General features: G+C 44.2%; 1 protein-coding gene across 2 annotated transcripts in view; it reads right to left on the reverse strand.

Moving 5' to 3' along the window:
• FOCAD (focadhesin) overlaps window positions 1-14477 on the reverse strand; it is a 138035-nt gene extending 123558 nt beyond the window's left edge. Inside the window, exons 1-5 of one of the 2 annotated variants that reach the window (XM_052778443.1) lie at window positions 14368-14477; window positions 8846-8949; window positions 8314-8402; window positions 6463-6537; window positions 4817-4971 (exon numbers count right to left, since the gene is read on the reverse strand). In XM_052778443.1, coding sequence (XP_052634403.1) covers window positions 4817-4971; window positions 6463-6537; window positions 8314-8370 — 287 coding nt within the window. In that variant the 5' untranslated portion in view covers window positions 8371-8402; window positions 8846-8949; window positions 14368-14477. Of the gene's footprint in view, window positions 1-4816; window positions 4972-6462; window positions 6538-8313; window positions 8403-8845; window positions 8950-14361 lie in introns of both variants that reach the window. The other variant, XM_052778442.1, reaches the window with a different exon arrangement.
• Between the last annotated feature and the right edge of the window lie 6944 nt (window positions 14478-21421).

Raw genomic sequence — 21421 nt, forward strand, 5'->3', positions numbered from 1 at the left:
TCGTGGTTGATTCTTTGAGTTTTCATCTAGAACATGCTATACAATTGCATTGTCATACCCTAATATTAGATAGTTTACTACTCACATTAATAAACCACAATTATTCCTCACTTTATTCACATAATGAACAGGAAGAGCTAACACAATATACAATTGTAAGAGATTGTCACCTGACAAAAAGTTACTTCTATCACACAGGGCAAGATAAGAGAAGAAAAAGAGAACTGGGAACTGGGTTTTTTTTTTCTTCTTTACTGTTCCCCCTTCTTTCCCTCCTAGCAGGAGAAAAACTGAGAAATCTGCTTTATCTGTAATTCTACTTTTCCATCAGTGAATGGAAAACTGCAGGAACTCCTCAGATGGCGAGCTGGAAACAAGAAATTATGCAGAATTTATGTAATGCTCTCACAGGACAAACAAATCATCATCCTTATTTAACACACTAGCAAGCTGAGATACAGTAATACTACCAGTTTGGCATAGAGTGCAGTATGCTCCACAAACATCTTCCTAAATTATGAATGGATATACATACATTTAGACTTTTAAGCTATATACCTGTATTGGCTTTGTGTGGCAAGGTTTTGGTAGTGGTGGGGGATTACAGGGGTGGCTTCTGTAAGAAGCTGCTGGAAGCTTCCCCTGTGTCTGACAGAGCCAGTGCCAGCTGGCTCCAAGACGGACCCACCGCCAGCCAAGGCTGAGCCAATCAGCGATAGTGGTAGCACTTCTGGGATAATATATTTAGGAAGGGAAAAAAGTTGCTGGGACAGACAGAAACAGCAGCCAGAGAGAGGAGTGAGAATATGTGAGAGAAGCAGCCCTGCAGACACCAAGGTCGGTGAAGAAGGAGGAGGAGGAGGTGCTCCAGGCACCGGAGCAGATTCCCCTGCAGCCTGTGGGGAAGACCATAGTGAGGCAGGCTGTCCCCTTGCAGCCCATGGAGGTCCACGGTGGAGCAGATATCCGCCTGCAGCCCGTGTAGGACCCCATGCCAGAGCAGGTGGGTGCCCGAAGGAGGCTGTGACCCTGTGGGAAGCCCGTGCTGGAGCAGGCTCCTGGCAGGACCTGCGGATCTGTGGAGAGAGGAGCCCACACTGGAGCAGGTTTTCTGGCAGGACTTGTGATCCCATGGTGGACCCATGCTGGAGCAGTGTGCTCCTTCCTGAAGGACTGCACGCCGTGGAAGGGACCCATGCTGGAGCAGTTCGTGAAGAACTGCAGCCTGTGGGAAGGACCCATGTTGGAGCAGTTCATGGAGGACTGTCTCCCATGGGACGGACCCCATGCTGGAGCAGGGGAAGAGTGTGATGAATCCTGCTCCTGAGGAGGATGAAGCGGCAGAAATAACATGTGATGAACTGACCGTAAACCCCATTCCCCGTCCCCCTGCGCTGCTGGCGGGGCGGGGGGGGGGGGTTGGTAGAGAATTCAGGAGTGAAGTTGTGCCCGGGAAGAAGGGAGGGGTGGAGGGAAGGTGTTTTGAGATTTGGTTTTATTTCTCATTACCCTACTCTGGTTGATTGGTAATAAATTGAGTTAATCTTCCCCAAGCTGAGTCTGTTTTGCCCGTGACGGTAATTGGTGAGTGATCTCTCCTGTCCTTATCTTGACCCACAAGCCCTTTGTTATATTTTCTCTCCCCTGTCCAGCTGAGGAGAGGGAGTGATAGAACAGCTTTGGTAGGCACCTGGCATTCAGCCGGGGTCAACCCACCACAATACCAAAAAGTCTGAACAAATTTAAGCAATTTCTATCAAAGAACAGGGAGACTTTACATGAACACTGTTAAAAGGCAGGAGTTCACACACACAGGCTGGGCGTGTTTCAAGAGCCAGGTGTCACAACAGCCAGTCATTTTAAAGAGTACAGGCACATCTTATAACTGGTCCATTTTTGGAAGAAAGAAAGAAAACAGAAGCATATTCTGTCAGTTTTGATTTGGGTCAGTGTTTTCCAGCACTGCTGGCAAAAGTATGAAAGGCACAGAAGAGAGAAAGTACTGCTTTGCCTGTATCTGGAATATGAAACTAAGCATTTATTGGTGGGCAGATCCACTGTGGGAATCTAGATGTTCCCTGGTGTGTCATACCAGCTTATGGAAAAGAGTCTGCAGGTAGTGCTAAGTATAGTAAAGGTCTGGCAGGTAAAAGTGGTATTTGCCTGTGTGTTCCCATTTTCTTTTATGAATGATATGAGGGGTTTTTAGGTTGTGATTCTATAGTCATATGATCCTTTGCCTTTGCAATTTTTGAATCTTCATTAAAGTGTAAATATCAAGTCATGATATTTCTTTGTGATTAGGTATAGCTTAAAAGTCTAAATGTATGTATATCCATTCATAATTTAGGAAGATGTTTGTGGAGCATACTGCACTCTATGCCAAACTGGTAGTATTACTGTATCTCAGCTTGCTCAGGTGTTAAATGAGGATGATGTTCATTTACACATGTATACGTATTTTGTATATAGGCACACACAAACACACACATAAATATGATGTTCCATGAAGTTTAAACTCTTGGGTCATCAGAGAAAAATGGACACTGGGTCTAAGAGACAGTCATGGTACAATGATGCACCAGAGAGGTAAGAATAGATTCCCATTTGTATAACGAGCAGATAGTGTGAACCACGTAAGTCAACTCAGATAAGCACTGGATATCCACCTCCGACAAAGCAAGATGTCTTTCTTAGCATGCAGAATTTGACACACCTGACAAAATAAAATGCACCAGGTGCACTAAGCCCCTGCTAAATTCATTGTAACAGAAGGAAGAGAAACAAGAACACAAGATGAGCAGTCTTTGCCAATAAACATTCACCTAACTCCATTCAGCACTGAAAGGTGCTCAGCACTTGCAAGTGCCTTTCTGCTGGGTGGCACTGGCTGCTAATATCATATTTACTTTATTTTAGACACTATGCACACAGCAGTGCAAAGCCACAGAGCAAACCTGAATTAAAATTTTGGCAGGGAACAGGATGAAGAACAGCAGGCTAGAATTCTAAAAGTCAAGGGAAAAAAAAAAAGCATCAGCACTGAAATGAACCAATCTAAAATTGTCAGTTTCATCAGCTCCTGACACTACAGACATTTTAAACCCATGGACTTCTGTGGCCAGGCTATATAAACCCTGCTTTGCAATCCATAGTTGATGTGGTTTGAATCATGGCAGCTTGGGGTGGGGGGGGAAAGAAGCCAAAAATACATAAAAGGTTCCCGGGTAATTTGCCAGCACTTACTATAGCAATCAATCAGTCACGTGTATTGGTTTCACACATCGAAAAAAAAAATCTATGAATGTTATAGAAATGGGGCAGATCCAAGCCCTTTCAATACATAACTCTGATTTTGGTTTTGAGGTTAACTCAATCCTAAATATCCCATTTTACACTTTTTATTTTTCTGAAGTACAAAATTGTATTAACATTTCATTTTCTTATAAACTGCTGATATGGTAACAAACCTTAGCTGAACAGGAATTTCACATTTCTTAGAGTGCAAGCCACAGCTAATGAAACTTTCCCTCCACCTTACCCCACAGGACTCAGGTTCTCATAGTCTAAGCACAGGTGCTTCTACTTCATTGTTAACAATGCAGATTCTTCAGGTAACCCCAAACTGAACTAGTAAAATTTTGTAATTTGGAGGACAGTAGTTTGCAGAAATTATTCACATTATAAAAATATATTTACAAAACCTTTCCTAGGGATCCATAACCACCTATTGTAAACTCAGCATAGAATCAGCATCATCACAGCAAGATCCTAGCTGTAAACAAGCAAGTCACAAGGACAGAAACCTTAAAATACCTGATTTCTTAAGCATTTCACTAGTTTACTCAAACCTAAACTCACCTTTGGCTCAGACTGATCATGAGAAACCTCAGCCTTAAACTGATTATGGGAAGAAGGGCTGAAAAACATGTCTTGAATAGCATGGTTCTTGCAACCTCTATGCTAAGCCTACCAGCATAATACATCACAGGTGTAGCACCAATTAGCTGGCTTGGCTAAAAACAACTCTAGCATTCTCTAGCAAGAGAATAAGAAGGCTTAGTGCAGAAATCCAGTTAGCTGCCAAAATCAGAAGAGAGAAAAAGATAACCCAAGGAACTTTATAAGGTTGGTAGATTTGAATGGAAACATCCTCCCAATCATCATTTGACTTCCCATTTACAAATTTTGTGCACTATGTCGTTTTCCCCCACAACTGCATTCTCTCGGTATGTTGCACAGGCAGTCTAGCTCAAAACACCATTGTGAGATGTAGGCATTATATCTGCAGATAAGAGGACGTAGCTGCAGAGGTAGGTAAAGTGATTTCTTCCTCAGTAGACAAGGAAACAAAACCCAGCATTCCTAATCCCCACACACAGTCTTATGGTGACTCTACCTGAGCAACTAGTTATTTGGACAAACTGATGAGGAAGTTATTTCCCTCCCCCATAATGGAAGTTGCTGCTGTTTTCTTCCCCCTTCCCCATGATAAAGGCAACAAAACTAGGCAGCGCATTGATTTCTGAGGTTCCACAGTTCAAAGTTCAGAGCATTAGTATGAACCGCTAACAGTTTCAGCTTACATGCATAGGATACTCTATGACTTCTTAAGTCAGACCCATGCTGTTACACTGCCAAGATGAAAGCAACAGCCTTCAGCAAAGTGGCAGGGCAATGCCAGTCCTTAATGCCACAACTTATTTGAAGATACTGTCATCTACAGAACCTCTCCTCTTCTTCTGTATTTACAAGGGAAAAACAATGACTGAGAACCAGCTGACAAAGGACACAAGATTAGACAACCAAACACTACCTTGCTGAGGGAATTAGGTTGAGAGCTCCATGAAGAACATAGTTGAGCTCAGCATGTTTCTCTTCAACAAGTGCCACCAACCCCTCAGAGCAGGCTGTTCGCAAGGCAGCATTCTCACTGCAGCACTTCTCCCAAAGCAAGTTCAGAGCAGGAGTCTGAAGTCAAAAGCATGAGACACAAACAATGAGAAAGCTGACACCAATTTCTCTTCATTAATCTCAAACACACTTTTAAATAAAAACCTGCTCAACAGCTTCTCCTGAAGTCTCAGAGAGCACAGGAGAGGAAGCTGATGTACAGATTCTACACCCAAGAAGGGCCTTTCCCTGGACAGCTCCCACTTTCCTGCCCCCTACTGCCTATGCCCTCAGTAGGGACAGGAGTCTCTGAGAAAAGGGTAAGACAGAAGAATTTTTCAGCTGTGTCTACGCAGGTAGGCTATCGTGAATTTCACTTTCCTTAAAAAGATCAAGATGTAACTGGAGACAACTCAGGAACTCCTATGTCAAGCTATGTCTACAGCAAGGTGTAGTGCAGACAGCTTAGAGGCAGGCATACAAAGGGCTATCCAGAGATAAGTCATCTTTACTCACCCTATGTAGTCCTCAGTTTTCTCCATTTGCTAGTAAGCACAGAGATTTGGCAGTATCTATCAAAACTGCTGCTTGTTTTCATGCTAAATTTACATTCACAGTTTAGTTTGCTGACTTTGTAGCTTCCAAATGGAGAAACAAGGAACATTTTTAAACAACTGAACACTGCAAAATGCTCCTGAATATAAAGGGAGCCTGTAACATCCAAGTGGCACAATCTTGTGCTTCTTAGCATTTTAGAAGGTGTTGCTGTATTTCATGGGACGGCAAATGGGAAGAGTCAGCTTGTAGCTCAAAACAGAATGTCATTGAGGAACATGATTATGATTAGGACTGTTGGAGGAGCTTCTGTTAGAGAAACTACACACCTCCAACATTCCTTCACATCAAAACTCAGCATTTTTCAGGCTTGGGTTTGCTAGTTTGGGGGATGGTTTTAAGACTTCAGACTGGGAAGAAAAATCCACAATCATTTTCTGCTCATTTCTGTGCACCTTTTGGGGAAGAAAAACAGAGGAGCAAATCCTAACTAACACCCCTCCTACGCTGCTGTGACAGCATTTCATATGCCTCTCAGTTAACAAGACAGACCTGCACTTAAGCAAGCTTAACTCAGCTAAAAGGCAAAGTATCTAAGCTCTACTTAACTAATACGAGATATAACACCAATACAGGTGTGAGAAATGCCATACTTTTTGAAATTTTTATAGTGATGTAAAAGTCTTTCCTACTCAAGTGACAGTGTCTCACCATATGGCACTTCACTTGCTGTAATGTAAACAAACTCAAATAAAACTCTCAAACTGAGCATAGCTAGATGTTGGTATTCTGCAGCATTAAGACTTCTGCCATTAAGACTTCTGACGGAAGTAAAACTGCTTTTCTGATCCCAGAGATCTACCGTTTCTACCCGTACGCCCAGACACATATTGCTACCTACCTTACTTAACTTCTAGGATTTATTAAAATTACACAATGGGGAATGGGAAACCATAGAAAAATGTAAACACATATGGATGAGAGAGGAGACAGAAATGAAAGAATGCCACAGACCTGGTCAGACGCCTGTCTGATCTTCTCTGAAGAAACATTTTCTTTCAATATTACAGCAATCAGATGACCCACTGCCTAAAAGAGAAAAAGAAATAAAAACCACATGCGGACCAAGTGTTATTTTTCAATTCTCCATTAGGAAGTATTTACACTGCTGTTGCATACAGCATCATTTTATCACGATTTGAAATACCAAACTTACTGGTATGGAAGCTGAAATATGTTTTAGGGCCAAAAATCACCATAATGGTGGCATACCACTTTTTACTGTTATCCTGAGGCAGAAGAGATCTTTTTTAGTGCACTTACCAAGTGAATTCTATTATTTTTAATTGTTCCCCACTTATAAGGGACTTCAGAAATTAATTCATACCCACATCCTTAAAACACTTTCATTACACTGGAAAAGGGGCATATGAATAGAAAGTGGTTTTTGCAGTAAGCTATACAGGAAAGTAAAAATGTGCATTCCAAATGTGCATTCCAAGAACTTGATTCACCAGTAAAACCTTTTGACCTACAAAACTATGCTCAAGTTCCTCACTTTGCTGATCCTTGTCTGTGTAGATTACACGCTCTGCAGAGCAGATGTCTTGGTTGGTCCCAGAAAGTGAAGACATCTCTCATGAAGTTGAATCCTGGCCTGATGACAGTTTGAAGATTACAGCATGCTTTTCAGGGGTCACAGAATATAAGTGGAAACTAGCAAAATAACCAAAGCACAGCACAAAATCAGCCAAAGCACACCAGTAGTCCTTAATGATGTGCAGCTGTAATGATGAGCCAAGACATTTCAGCAATATTTGTACCATGGGGACATTCTTCTGTACTGAAGAAAAATGAACTGGTTCAAAGATGCCAAGTCCTACTCATCAAGGCTAGTAATGACGTGAACTCATCTGCAGTACAAGACACTTCGCTAGACCTTAGATGAACTCTAGCTTTCAGGGACATGACTTCCTCTCCTAAATGCCAAGTTGAACACAAGTGGACTTCTGCACCTCTCTTTCAAACTTAATTATCATAAACCAAGGTAGACTGAGCTGAACTGAAAAGGCAACAGACACCAGGTTGCACAGGCTGCATTCACATCAACTTATTCCATCAAACAAATGGCTACATATTTAATCCTGAATTGAAAACAGGAAGAGGAAGAAAACACAGAAGTTAGCAATGGTCTTACAGCTGAAGAGATACGTTTTTAATACTGAAATAAGAGATGGCCAAAGTAAGGAAGGTGTATTTTTTCAATAGAACCTATTACTTTCTTCCTTCCTGTCCATTAAAAACACTATAAGCACTTTATGCACATGAGAAGGTTTCAGGTGAACACGATCAGGAGCCAATGCATGGCTCTGAAAATAAAGGGGCTTGGTCTGCTGATCACAGTGGAGCTGTATACAGTTATTCTTTGATCACAAACAAGACTGCAGTAGTTCATCAGCTCTCATCACACAGAAAGAAAACAGATCAGTCCTAAATACAGTTCTATAAAGTACTGTCAGGTATTTTGACCCCACACATGACCTCTGGTAACTCCTGGCTTCTCTTGAGATCACAGGGTCACTAAAAATCATTTGGTCCCACTTACACCGTTCAGTCCTGGAAAGTTTCTGATCTTCCTGCAGAGACTTTACAGTGATGAGCAATTATGTCCAATGTTTGGATTACATAGAGAGGGCAATTAGCATTTGTTTGCAACCTCCCTTCTTCTATGTTTTTTCTGCCTTTGGCATAAAGAAAACACCCCCCAAAAGTCTTCCTTATCACTTTTCTACAGTCAGGCAGCAGGCCTTGGAACAAAGGCTTCCACAGACAATTAAATTTGTTTAATGCTTTTAAAAAAATTACCTGTGACTGAATAAATGCATTAGGAAATTCAAACCGCTTCTTGATGTCATCCAACATTTTGGCTCTGTCCTATGACACTAACTCTCACTCTGCAACAGAGATGAAAAAAATATACTTCGGACTAGGAAAGAAAGCATGCTATTAGCCAGACAAAACCACACAAGATTTACATTGTACTTAACAGCAGATGTAAGCATTAAAGCATTTTCTTCCCCCTCCTGAGTCTACCATATCACCTTGCTTTATGGGCTTAAATCCAAGAAATGCTGAATACTCATTGGTCTTGCACAAAGAATGGGTGATCAACATTTCTTAAAGCTGGAGCAAATATACAGTTCCATATGGCACAGCATATGTGTAGTCTGTGAGCATTTACCCTTGAGAGCATTTTAAGTATATCTCATTTACTTGAAAATAGGACAGCTCAAGAGAGTGTTCTCAGTTTCTAAAACATGATTTAAAACGCAAAATTCTCCACAAATTTTTCAATTATTTCATGCAAAACCAGAAGTAAAACAAATAAAAGACCCACCTGTGAGACTGTAAATGGTAACTGTAGTTAGGGGCTGGAACACTTGACAAAAAAACCCTTCTCTGTAAGTTGAAATATGCAGGCACCCACAAGCACACAGGAATCTAAATTGGAGAGAAATCAGAACTCAGGTTACCTTGTTGCACACCAGTGAAACTGATGGCCAACAGCAAATATTCAAACATTTCAGTTTACTGTAAACACACCTCCAGTCATTTGGGACGGCTTCCTTAAAAAAAAATAAAAAACCTAGCACTTGCTGAAAACCTAAGTGTAATGCGTTGCAAGAAGCACTGAGAAAACATATACATGCGCAGTACTCCAATTTCAAGATATGCTATCAGTGTGATGCGTTCAGAATCTTGCCACTTATTTTTACAAAGACAGAATTAAACCCTAGAAACATGCAAATGCAGCATGTACCACAACAAATACTATTCATAGCAGGAAAACTCAAAATTAGTAGTTACCACCTCAATGAATATAAATCCCTGGCAGTTAAGCAGCAAAATATTCCCATATACTTGTGAATTACATTTCTGAGAGTCTAGGATTAAAAAAAAAAACCTGTTAACTGCATTCAGAATTATGCCAGTATGGGTTTGTATTGTTTTAGAATACATTGAATTGCATTTTCAGACAATTGGTGTTCATATAATAAATGACTACATATTACACTAGAGTTGACATCTTGCCTTTTTTTTTTTTCCTAAATAAATATAATCACTACAGCAAACAATTCCAGACATACCTAGATCTGTTGAGCGTGTCTAAACTCCATTGGATTTAGATGCATTCAACCTCTTTCTATATACCAAGTCACAAAACCAACCCCCTCCAGTTCTACCTAACAAGCAGCAAAATGATGGAAGGCTCCTTCCCGGGTAGTTTTGACACAAACACATTGGAATTTTATGCTATCTGCCACCGGGTAATTTTTATCATTCATATTAAAAGGAGAAACTACAGTAAAGGATCATTAGAAGCACAGTAGATACTTTCAAAGGAAGCACAAACCAGTTATTGCATGTAGACTAGAAGTCTATTGCCCCTCCATCAGAAACAATTCCTCAATTTCAATCAGTCTCCACTAAACATCAACAAGATATTTACAAGGCAACAGCAATATCAATACAATTTAATGAATTTAAATACCATCTAAACAGTTCTTCAGTCCTTGGCATTCACCCTCAGCAAAGGCACTTGCATGTGCATATGGAATGCCTGGAAATTTTAAAGGATTAATGGATAACTAAGGCTGGCAGAGACCTAAGGATGTGTCTAGTTCAACCTCCTGTTCCAAGGACGTTCAGCCATGGGGTCAGACCAGGTCGCTCAGGGCTTTGTCCCATCAGGGCTTGAAAACCTCCAAGAACAGAGAAGGCACCACCTTAGTGAGCTGTCCTGGTTGATAAAACCTTTCTCTTCATGACTAGCGTGAGCTTTTTTGCCACAGACTGCTGTGAAGAACCTGGCTGTGTCTTCTTCATCCCCCTCCCTTTGGTGCCAGGGCTGCTGTTGGGTACCCCAGAAGCTGTCCCTCCTCCTAGCTCAACCAGCCCCAGTCCCACAGCCTCCCCTCACAAGGCATGGGCTCAAGCCCTAGTTTTCACAGTCTCTCCTGAATTCATTCCTGCTGGTCAGTGTCCCTCCCGTACTGGGGGATCCAAAACTGGACGTGTCAGTATAAGGTCTAATGAGTGCTGAGCAAAGGGGGGTAAATCCCACCCTAACCTGGCTCCTCAGGCTGTGCACTGCTCACACTGCCTGGGACACTGCCTGCCAGGGCCCATGGACATCTCCACAGAACTGCTCCCCAGCCAGCCCATCCCCAGCCTGTGCTGTAAGGGCTGGTGCAAGACAGAGCATTTGTTATTATTGAAATTCCTAAGGCTCCCACCAACCTGTTCCTCTAGCTTGTCCAGAGGGAAGCCCTGCCAGCAGGCCAGCATCCTACCATTGACACAAGATCATGGTGGGAGACAGTGTTGAAAGCCTTGCTCGAGGTGAGGTAATTGACGTCTACTGCTCTCCCCTTGTCTACAAATCCAGTTATTTTATCCTTTAGTAAAGGCAATCAGGTGGGTCAGGCATAATTTTCCCTTGGTAAATCCATACCCACGTTTACTCTTCCCAATAAGAATCACTGAATCAGAGCTTAGGGTGGAACAAAGATCTCCAGAGGTCATCTAGTCCAATCCCCTCATCAAAACTGGTCTGATTATATCAGCTTGCTCTATGCCAGGTCCAGTTAAGCCCTGAAAACCTCCAAGAATGGAGTGTCCCTCAGTAAGTTGTTCCAATATTCAACAATCCTCATGGTAAAAAAAGAAATATTTCCTAATACCTAATAGGAATTTTAATTTGTATATAATATAGTTTTTATTTATATATAGCCAGCTTGTGCCTGCTGCCTCTCGTTCTATTGCTGTGCAGCTCTGAGAATAGCCTGGTTCCATCTTTTCTGCATCCTCCTACCAGACAGTTGCAAACAGCAGTAACATCTCTCCTTTGCCTTCCCCTCTCCAAGCTGAACAGGCACAGCTTTCTTAGCCTCCCCTCTACGTTTTGTGCTACCAACCCCTGATCATCCTGGTGGCCCCTACTGGACTTGCTCCAGCGTCCTTCTTGTACTGGGGAGCCCAAATTCTGGCTGTAGCACTCCAGACGCTATCTCACAAGTGCCACACAGAGGGGAATAATCATGGTCACAGATGTCACATTCTTACTAATACAGCCAGCTCTCCTGACTCACATTCATCCTGGTATCTACTAGGACCTCCCGATAAACCTTTTCCGTAAACCTGCTTCCTAGATAGTCAGCCCCTGCCTGTATTGGTCCATGGGATTCTTTCATTCCAGCTGCAAGACCTTGCATTGCTCCATGTTGAATTGTAAGAGGTTCCTGTCAGTCCATGTCTCCAGACTGTCCAGGTCCACCTGAAGAGCACCCTACTTACCAGTGCTTGGAACGCTCTCTGCAATTTGGTGTCGGCCACAAATTTGTTGAGTGCACCCATCATCCAAGTCATTAATGAAGGCACTATGCAGTGTTGCACCCACTACTGATGCCTGTGGGACACCATTCCTTGCCAGTCTGACCAGACTTTGCACCACTTATCACCACCCTTTGAGCCCAACCATCCAGACAGTTTTTCACTGACTATACTGTCCACTTACCCAGGACATATTTCACCAATTTGGTGACAGGGATGCAATGGAAGACTGTCAAAGGTCTTGGTAAAGTATACAATATGCACTGTCCTCCTCTTGTTCACAGCACAAGTAACCTCATTATAGAAAGCAATGAGGTTGGTCAGGCAGACATGATTTGCCCTTGGTAAATCCAGGCCGACTGCTCCTAGTCACACTGTGTTCTTGCATTTAAAAATGGCTTCTAAAAGGACATGTTCCCCAACCTTCCCACGGACTGAAGTGATATTGACTGGCTTGTAGCTGACTGGATCCTCCTCCTCTTTCTCATGCCCAGAAGTGTGCTCCAATAGGACACACTCCAATGATCTTCCCAAAGACTGAAGTGAGGTTGACATGCTGCTTGTACTCCATGCTGACCTTTTTGCCTTTTTCAAAAATGGGTCAACATTTGCCTTTCTGCAGTCATTGCAGATCTCCATGACCTTTTGAATATTAACAGAGAGCAACCTCACAAGGGCATAGGCCAGCTCTCTTAGCACCATGAAAATGTCCTACTTTTCTATGTTCAACATTTTACTATTCATACATCAGTAGAAGCTCCTCTTGTTGCCCTTGACATCCCTTGCAAGTTTCAATTCCCACTGAGCTTTGGCTTTTCTAACACCAACTCTGTATGCCCAAGCAGTGTTTCTAAACTGCACCTCTGTAGACTGCTCCTGTTTCTGCCTCCTGTATGCTGCCAATTTTGCACTGGAGCACACTGTTTAGTCTCCCAGTACAACTAGTTGGTTTTCTAAGTATTGTGATGGTCTTTTCTTGCACCTTATGCTGTGCTTGTAGCTCTGCCAGCTTTCCTGATCTCCTTCCCCCTCATAGGGTCCTATCAAAGCGTCCCCCAAATAAGTCTAAATGTGCTTTCCTGAACTTCAGGATCTGTACTCTGCTGCTGGCCTTTCTCATCCCACTCTTTGAGCTCTAGCCATTTACAACCAAAGGTACCACAAGGAAATAAAATCTCACTGTAGAAAGAAGGAAGAAAGCTGCACCTCAGTTGAACAAATACCTGCATAGTTTCTGATCTAACTTTAGAATTGGGAACCACATTAATGAAAAATAAAGATGCCACCTTGCACACTGCTGCAAAGCTTAGATGGCAATGCAATTGCATGACTGTCCTGGTTTCAGCTGGGATAGAGTTAATTGTCTCCCTATTAGCTGGTACAGTGCTATGTTTTGAGTTAGTATGAGAAGAATGTTGATGACACACTGATGTTTTCAGTTGTTGCTCAGTAGTGTTTAGTCTAATGTCAAGGATTTTTCAGCTTCTCAAGCCCAGCCAGCGAGAAAGCTGGAGGGGCACAAGAAGTTGGCACAGGACACAGCCAGGGCACCGGACCCAAGCTGGCCAACGGGGTATTCCATACCATGTGATGTCACATCTAGTATAGGAACTGGGGGGAGTGGGGGCAGGGGGATTGCCGCTCGGGGACTAACTGGACATCGATCGGCGGGTGGTGAGCAATTGCACTGTGCATCATTTGTATATTCCAATTCTTTTATTATTAATGCTGTCATTTTATTAGTGTTATCATTATTAATTTCTTCTTTTCTGTTCTATTAAACTGTTCTTATCTCAACCCACAAGTTTTACTTCTTTTCCTCATTTTCTCCCCCCATCCCACTGGGTGGGGGGGAAACGAGTGAGCGGCTGCGTGGTGCTTAGTTGCTGGCTGGGGTTAAACCACAACAATGGCATTGCGAAAAACACAGGAATCCACTGCATCCAAGTCTAATGGCATTTTTTTGAAGAGCACATTAAAAACACATAGTATTGGAAACCTGACAAGCTAGAAATCCAATCTCATCACCCTTAACTACAAGAAGAAGTTCAAGCATCACAATGCCATCATCGTTCAACAAAGCACTTCTGTCCATACTAAAGGAGTCTGCTGAGTGGGCAGGGATTTGCTTACATGCTTAATACTAAGCAAGAAGGGTTCTCTTTCTTTTGAAATTACATAAAAGAGTTAGAAGATATAAAATACAGGCAGGCTAAAACATTTAAGGGTCAAGTATTGTGAAGAGAGAAAAGAGAATAAAGCTTACTTTTACCACATTGTTTTATTATCTATTTCCTACATGGACTTTGCATAGGTACAAAAAGAAGAATGTTTTTTACCTCAAATACATACTTAATAGAATATGTCTTCGTAATTAGGCTGTTGAATGCTATTATTTCACATTAGCAGAACATAAACGTTAAATGCTATTTTATAGTTCTCCTAATCTATGCATATGACTTCATAGTGATTCATCTATACAAAAATAAGTCTTTCTTCTCACTATACATTATTTGGAACACTTACTTTCTCTCTGCTGACTTTGCACCCCCAAAGAAACAGACCACAGAAGATGATTACCAGCACTGTTGTCAGAGTACCATCAACATTTCATCCACCCGAGAAGAGGTAATAAATTCACAGACAACATTTAGCAAATTTAAAAATCACCAAAAGGAAAATTTTAAGGCAGTAGTACCCAGTCAAAGGGTAGCGGGTACTGTTCTTTGAAGGCTTTGAAGAGATAAGCTTTCACGTAACATTCATGTTGGCATTTGGAGGTCAACCAAACTCAGCAGTTCAAGACTTCAATCAGAAAATGCTTAGGAATTGCTAAATGCATTCTTGAGCTGGGCACACCTCCCCATGATGCTATTTATTCATTTACACCCCACTTCTCAAAGCACCATTTCCAGCCTCCCCAATAGCAAATAACCTCCACGGAAACATCATACAATCATTTGTGCACTCTGAGAGCAATGATATAATGACACGAAGACAGTAAGAAGAACATGTTTAGGAGAAGCACAGCTGTTGCTGTTAGTAACTGCAGAGCCAAAAGATAGTCAAAATCATTGCAGAAAATTCCAGGTATGATTTATAAAGCAGAACGTCAGCACTACCTAAATCTGGAGTTAAGAAAAAAAAAAAACCAAAAAAAAAAACCCCCAAACCTTTTCTTAACCTAGCATCTTGCTTTTTGGCACCGAAGGCATGAAAGCTGTAAAGATTAGGTCAAGACTTAGACGCTGTGAAAAGAAAGAAATAAAACAAGAAGGTGAGGGGTTTTTCCTTTCTTCAGTTTAGGTAGCTACTTTAATTTGGAAACCACTTTCTATTAATTTAAAAAATAAAAAAATTCTGCACAACTGCTTTGTTCCCTTTAGGAGCCATGGTTACCACCTACTCTTGTCAATATGCCAAGCCCCTTCTACAAATAGGTATAAGCATCAGTATTTCTTGCAGCCCCTTTCCTTCATTCCCAGGAATGGCACAATTTCCACACAATAATCCCAAGTATTGGAAAAGCAACAGCAGAATAGTGTTTCCTATTTTTCACTGTCTTTTACCACAGAAACAAGGAGGGCCAGGCTCATGAGAGCTGGCAAGGGTCTCTACAGCCTATCAACAGCAGCCTTGAAAACTACTGACAGTAGTAAGCTTTAGCCTAGCTTACAACATTTGGGACAGCATTCTGTCTCAAAAAACCTCTTAGCAGAATCTTCCTTAACATTAACAGCTTAGAGCGTTGTGTAATTTATTTCCATGTTACAGCTGACAGAATTTAGTGTCATGCAAAATAGAACCCTTGTAAAGGAAGAAGCATCACCCTGAAACACATCCATCCACATCCAAAACAAGATCCAGGTGAGCAGTTCATTCTCATTTCCCTGCTTCCAGAAATAAAAAAATAATACAGGAATACTATGAAAGGGAATAATTATCTTGCAGATTCTTACAGTAGTCCTCTCCTAACATACTGCAAAGGAGCCTGCCAAAATAGCTTGTCTCAGCAGGCATACACTGGCTACTAAACATCCCCAAACTTACCCATGTATGTCAGCAGGCTACCTTGTTAAGCTGTAACTAATTACATCTCACTTCTCATGACATCTTTTTTTGTTCATTTGTCCTAAGCTGTATTTTTCCTATTCTCATTGCTGAAGAGGCACTCTCCACCATGAACCACACAGATAAAAAACATCCACCCCAAACAACCCGCCGCCCCTGCCCCCCATAAGATAAAAAAAGAGACAAGGTATAAGAAACAGACCCTTGCTTGTTTTCCCAACATAATCAATGTGAATGATAAGCATCTGTGGTGGGTTGAGCTTGGCTGGCTGCCAGGTGCCCACCAAGCCACTCTATTACTCCCCCTCCTCAAGTGGACAAGGGGAGAAAATACAATGAAAGGCTCATGGGTTGAGATAACAGGGAGAGATCACTCACCAGTTACCATCATGGGCAAACCAGACTCAACTCAGGAAAATGAATTTAATTTATTACCAACCAAATCAGACTAGGGTAATAAGAAATAAAAACAAGTCTAAAGACACCTTCCCCCCACCCATCCCTTCCTCCTGGGGTCAACTTCACTCACTCCCAACTTCTCTACCTCGTCCCCCCAAACAGAGCCGGGGGACAGGGAACAAGGGTTGCGGTCACGCTCTTCCCCTGCTCCAGCATGGTGTCCCTCCCATGGGAGACAGGCCTCCACAAACTCCTCCAAGGTGGGTCCTTCCCATGGGCTGCAGTTCTTCACAAACTGCTCCAGCATGGGTCCTTTCCACAGGGTGCAGTCCTTCAGGAACAGACTGCTCCAGCATGGGTTCCCCACAGGGTCACAAGTCCTGCTAGAAAACCTGCTCCAGTGTGGGCTCCTCTCCATGGGGTCACAAGTCCTGCCAAGAGGCACAGCCTCCTTCAGGCATCCACTTGCTCCAGCATAGGGTCCTCCACAGGCTGCAGGTGGATATCTGCTCTACTGTGGACCTCCACAGGCTGCAGGGGGACAGCCTGCCTCACCATGGTCTTCCCCACGGGCTGCATGGGAATCTCTGCTCCAGCGCCTGGAGCACCTCCTCCCCCTCCTTCTTCACGGACCTTGGTGTCTGCAGGGCTGTTTCTTTCACATTCTCACACCTCTCTCCCAGCTGCTGTTGTGCAGCAGTTTTTTTCCCCTCTTCTTTAATACATTATCACAGAGGTGCTACCACCATCACTGACTGGCTCAGCCTTGGCCAGCAGCAGGTCTGTCTTGGAGCCAGCTGGCACCAAGGCTCCATCTGACATGGAGGAAGCTTCTAGCAGCTTCTCACAGCACCCACCCCTGTAGCCCCCCCACTACCAAAACCTCACCACACAAGCCCAATACAGCATCCTAGTGCTAGGGACAAGCACTGCTAAATGCAACTGAACCAGAGAGGGGTTGTCATGGCATTACACTTTCAGATCTGGTCCATACCAGCAATTATGACAAGGTAAGCTAAGCTACATATCAGAAAATGACCGCTAGGAGCACTGAGATCACGTTTCCTGTTTTTATTGCCTTTTGCTTGTCATTAGGGATTCTTGATTCAAACCGGTGTTCCTACCAAACCAGCAGAGCCAGAGTACCTGCGAACACGCCCACCGCTTGTGTCTCACACGTGCGGCACTCCACCGCTCCTCAAAATGACCAGTTTTAAAGAACAACATAAACAGAAAACCCCACAACTGGGGTTGTTATCTCGCTGCTGGCCTGACACCGTGCCGCGGTGACATCCCCCGCAGGCCTCGCCGAGGGCGGGCGGGCCGCCCGCCCGCCCGCCCGCCCCGCTGCGTGCACGGCACGTCCCGGCCCCGCACGGACAGATCCCCCCCACCCACCCCGCAGACCCCGAAGAGCGGCCCAGCGGGGGAGAGGCGGCCCCCCACCACCGCCCTGCCGCCGCTCGGTCCCCGCGCCCGCCCAGGCGCGGCGGGAGCCCAGCACCCAGCGGCCCTGCGACCTCCGCCTCGGCGCCAGCCGCGTCCTCGGCGCCAGGCCCGCCCCCGCGGGCACCACAGCCGCCTCCCGCCGCTCTGCTCCGCGCCGAGCGCTCTCACCTCGCCGCGCCGCGCGCCGCGACGCGGCCAGCTCCCGCGGCGCCTCCCACCCGCTCCGCGGCACAGAACGGACGCGGGCGCCAGCGTCAGACTCGGCTACCCCCAGCAGCAGGGAAGGCGCTTGCGCGGCCGGCGGCGCACGCGCACTGGCTGCCGAGCGGCTGCGGCGGGGGGGGGGGGGGGGCGGCCGCGTGGGGCTGAGGGGTCACCGAGCGGTGAGCGCCTGATAAAGGGGCTGAGATAAAGACAGTTTGACAGGTAAAGCAAAAGCTGTGTGTATAAGCAAAGCAAAACAAGGAATTCGCTCACCACGTCCCATCGGCAGGCAGGTGTTCAGCCATCTCCAGGAAAGCAGGGCTCCATCACGCGTAATGCTTACTTGGGAAGACAAAGGCCACCACTCCGAATGTCCCTCCTTTCCTTCTTCTTCCCCCAGCTTTATACACTGACCATTATGTCATATGGTGTGGAATATCCCTCTGGTCAGTTGGGGTCAGCTGTCCTGGCTGTGTCCCCTCCTGACTTCTTGTGCACCCACCCGCAGCCTCCTTGCTGGTGGGGTGGTGTGAGAAGCAGGAAAGGCCTTGGCTCTGTGTGAGCACTGCTCGGCAGTAATGAAAACGTTCCTGTATTATCAACACTCTTTTGGTCACAGATCCAAGACATAGCACCATACCAGCTACTACGAAGAAAATTAACTACATCCCAGCCAAAATCAGCACAGCTGCCTACGTGTATATGCAAAGTAAAGATCAGTCAGATCCCATAGATCATGTAGACTGCTTGTTTTCTCTGCATGACTTCTCCATAGTAACTTTCTGCAAGTGGCACATACAAGTATTTGTGATGTGGCTTTCGGCTCAGTACAGTGAGCCCAAGATGGGCTCCCAAGTCTGCTTGTTGCAGGAGCTGCAGTATCCCAAGATCAGTGAAAAGGACCTGGAGGACCTTTCACAGTGATGTATTTCAGTCTGTCTCTAGGTGACCGGAGGCAATGGCATGAATCAAAATGCAGCATTCCATCTCCTCTTCCCATTCTATCCTTTCTGCTTCATCTAAGAGCATCTCACTTTTGACAGGTTCGTTCGTTATCGACATGCTGTGTGATACTTTGGGCCTCATATTCTCCATTTAGCTCTTGAGACACAGTAGGGCATACACTGCTGTCTGAGGTGGCTTGGGCCTGATTTATGCTGCTTAGTACCCTGTTCTGTCAGTAACCTAAGTGAGAGATAGACCCAAAACCTGTTGAATTGTTCCGTGAAATCACTGAATCTTACATATGTCCAAAAATCTTTGATAGTGTTTTATAAAAAAGTATAGATGGCTATATATTTGAATAGTTAGGAAGTGTTTATTATTCAGTCAGACTGAAGAAATAAAAGCTGAATGGAGAGGGGAGAGTCTGTGCAGTAAACCAGGTAATAATTCTGGCCATTGCTAGTTTTACTTGGAAACAGACAAAAAAAGACTTTTAGTGGACTTGACTGTCTTTAGCGTTTTGAGGTCTTCTCATGCTGACCAGATTAAGGGAAGACAGGGCATTTGTTGTGGGAGTTTTAGTGTGGGCTTCCCTCATCATAGTAAGTTTGACTCAGTGAAAGAGTTGCACAGCCGAGCATTTTCTCAGTAGTGGAGGCTGTGAGTGGGGTGCCCGCCTTCTGTACCAGGGAGTGCGGGGTGAGCTGGCAGAGAGGGGAGGTGCAGGGCTTTTTCTGCATCCCAGTAAGAAATGTTCGGCAGCAAATGGCTTAATAAAATAGCTGGTAGAGCAGAAAGAGAAATCTAGATAGCAAATAAATCTGTCCCTTCAGACAGTGGGAATCCTGTGTTCATGGAGCATTGGACAGACCTCAGATGGATTTTCCCATGGCATGCTGCACAGGTGCCATATGCGGAGAGAGGTTCCTCCTTTTTGGTTGTTCGAGCTACTATACAATTTTCTTACAAGAAAACAACTCTATTTATGAAGGATGCTTGCATGAGAACTTCATGCAGCACTTTAGATAAGGGCAAGGCTGTGCAGGTAACATAATCTCCAGTAGCGAGTGGGAGCTGCCTGCAGGCACCTCAGCTACAATGCACCGGCTGAGTTTGTCCTGTGCCAAGGGACCTGTGCAGCATAACACAGGCCTGCAGGCCATGCTGGACATGCAACGCAGCACTGTCCTGCACCTGGTCAGATCAGCTGTGATGTGGGTCTCTGATTCCGCCATGTACAATAGTCTCCTCATTAGGATCAATACATTCCACCCCTTGATGCACGTACACCTTACCTTTCCAAAAGATATTATAAATTACAGATTACATTAACAACTTATGGGCTTCTCTGGTCCAAAGTGTAAGGCCCAGTAAAGCAGACATGGCCTATTCAAGACCACTGACTCCTGGGATAGAATGTCTTCCATGAGACTCCCAGTACAGCTTCTCAGGTCCCTGCCTCACGTACTGCTGGGGCAGAGAGTGAGTCAGTCCCAGCTGCCACCACGTCCACTCTTGCAGTAGGTAGAGATGGGGAGTGTGGATGCATTTGGTATGCTGCTTTGTTGTTCTGTTTCCCTTTTTTACCCCACCTTGATAGAGACTATTTTTGTTGCCACATAGCCTTTTAGCCAACCAGCTTTTCTTTCTGAAGCTGCCATGTTGCAGAGCTTGCCTAGACAGGTGAAGTGAGCCTCAGTAGCACGTTAACCAAGGAAACTTCTCTAGCTGTGCGTCGGCTCCATGTCACGTCCAAGAGAGGAGACCCCTGGTCTCTGAGTACAGTGCTATCTGCTATTGCCCAAACGAGCATTAGCCAAAATGGCTTTCCATTAGATGAAAATTGCGATGAGAGCTCTCGAGGGGAAAGGAGCATATAGCCTTTTGAAATATTTTTACGCTGACAGTTCTGATCCTGTTTATACTGTGGAGCAGCTTGCTTTGAGAAGCACCTCACCAGAATGGCTTCGTGTTTGACATCAGGATATCAGGGATATTACATGTATTCTCTGGATTAATTGACTCTGGTGCTTAATTCCCAGCACTTTTTCAAAACCCTGAGTTTCAGGCAGGTCATCTAAGGACAGTGATGCATGAGGACATTGAGTGTACATAACCCAAACACTCTCACAAAGGGCTTTTGTTAGCTCCAGAGACTCAGTCCTGGTGTGAGACAAAAGAAATGCATCTCATCTGTATGAAACCATTTACTGTGCTATGGTCTCTATCTGTTTTAATACTATTTTTTTCTTTGCCCACATCTCAGAAGCAGGAAAAAATCAGGAGATATCTCTTAATAGACACGCTTTTAAATTCACAGACATTGCTTTTAATTGCCTTTCAACTTGCAGGTCTTCTAGATCCTGACTGTGAAACTGAGATATATTTTCTGTCGTTCCCTGAAGTGGTGTCCCCAACTTCCAAGGTCTTCCCTTAAAGTAAAAGAAATGCTTGGGAGTTACGAAGGCAGCATCTGTGCCAAAGTCATAATTGGGTTTGATTCAAAGCAGTT

The sequence above is a fragment of the Harpia harpyja genome, chromosome Z (assembly GCF_026419915.1).
Source record: "Harpia harpyja isolate bHarHar1 chromosome Z, bHarHar1 primary haplotype, whole genome shotgun sequence".
Lineage (NCBI taxonomy): Eukaryota > Metazoa > Chordata > Aves > Accipitriformes > Accipitridae > Harpia > Harpia harpyja.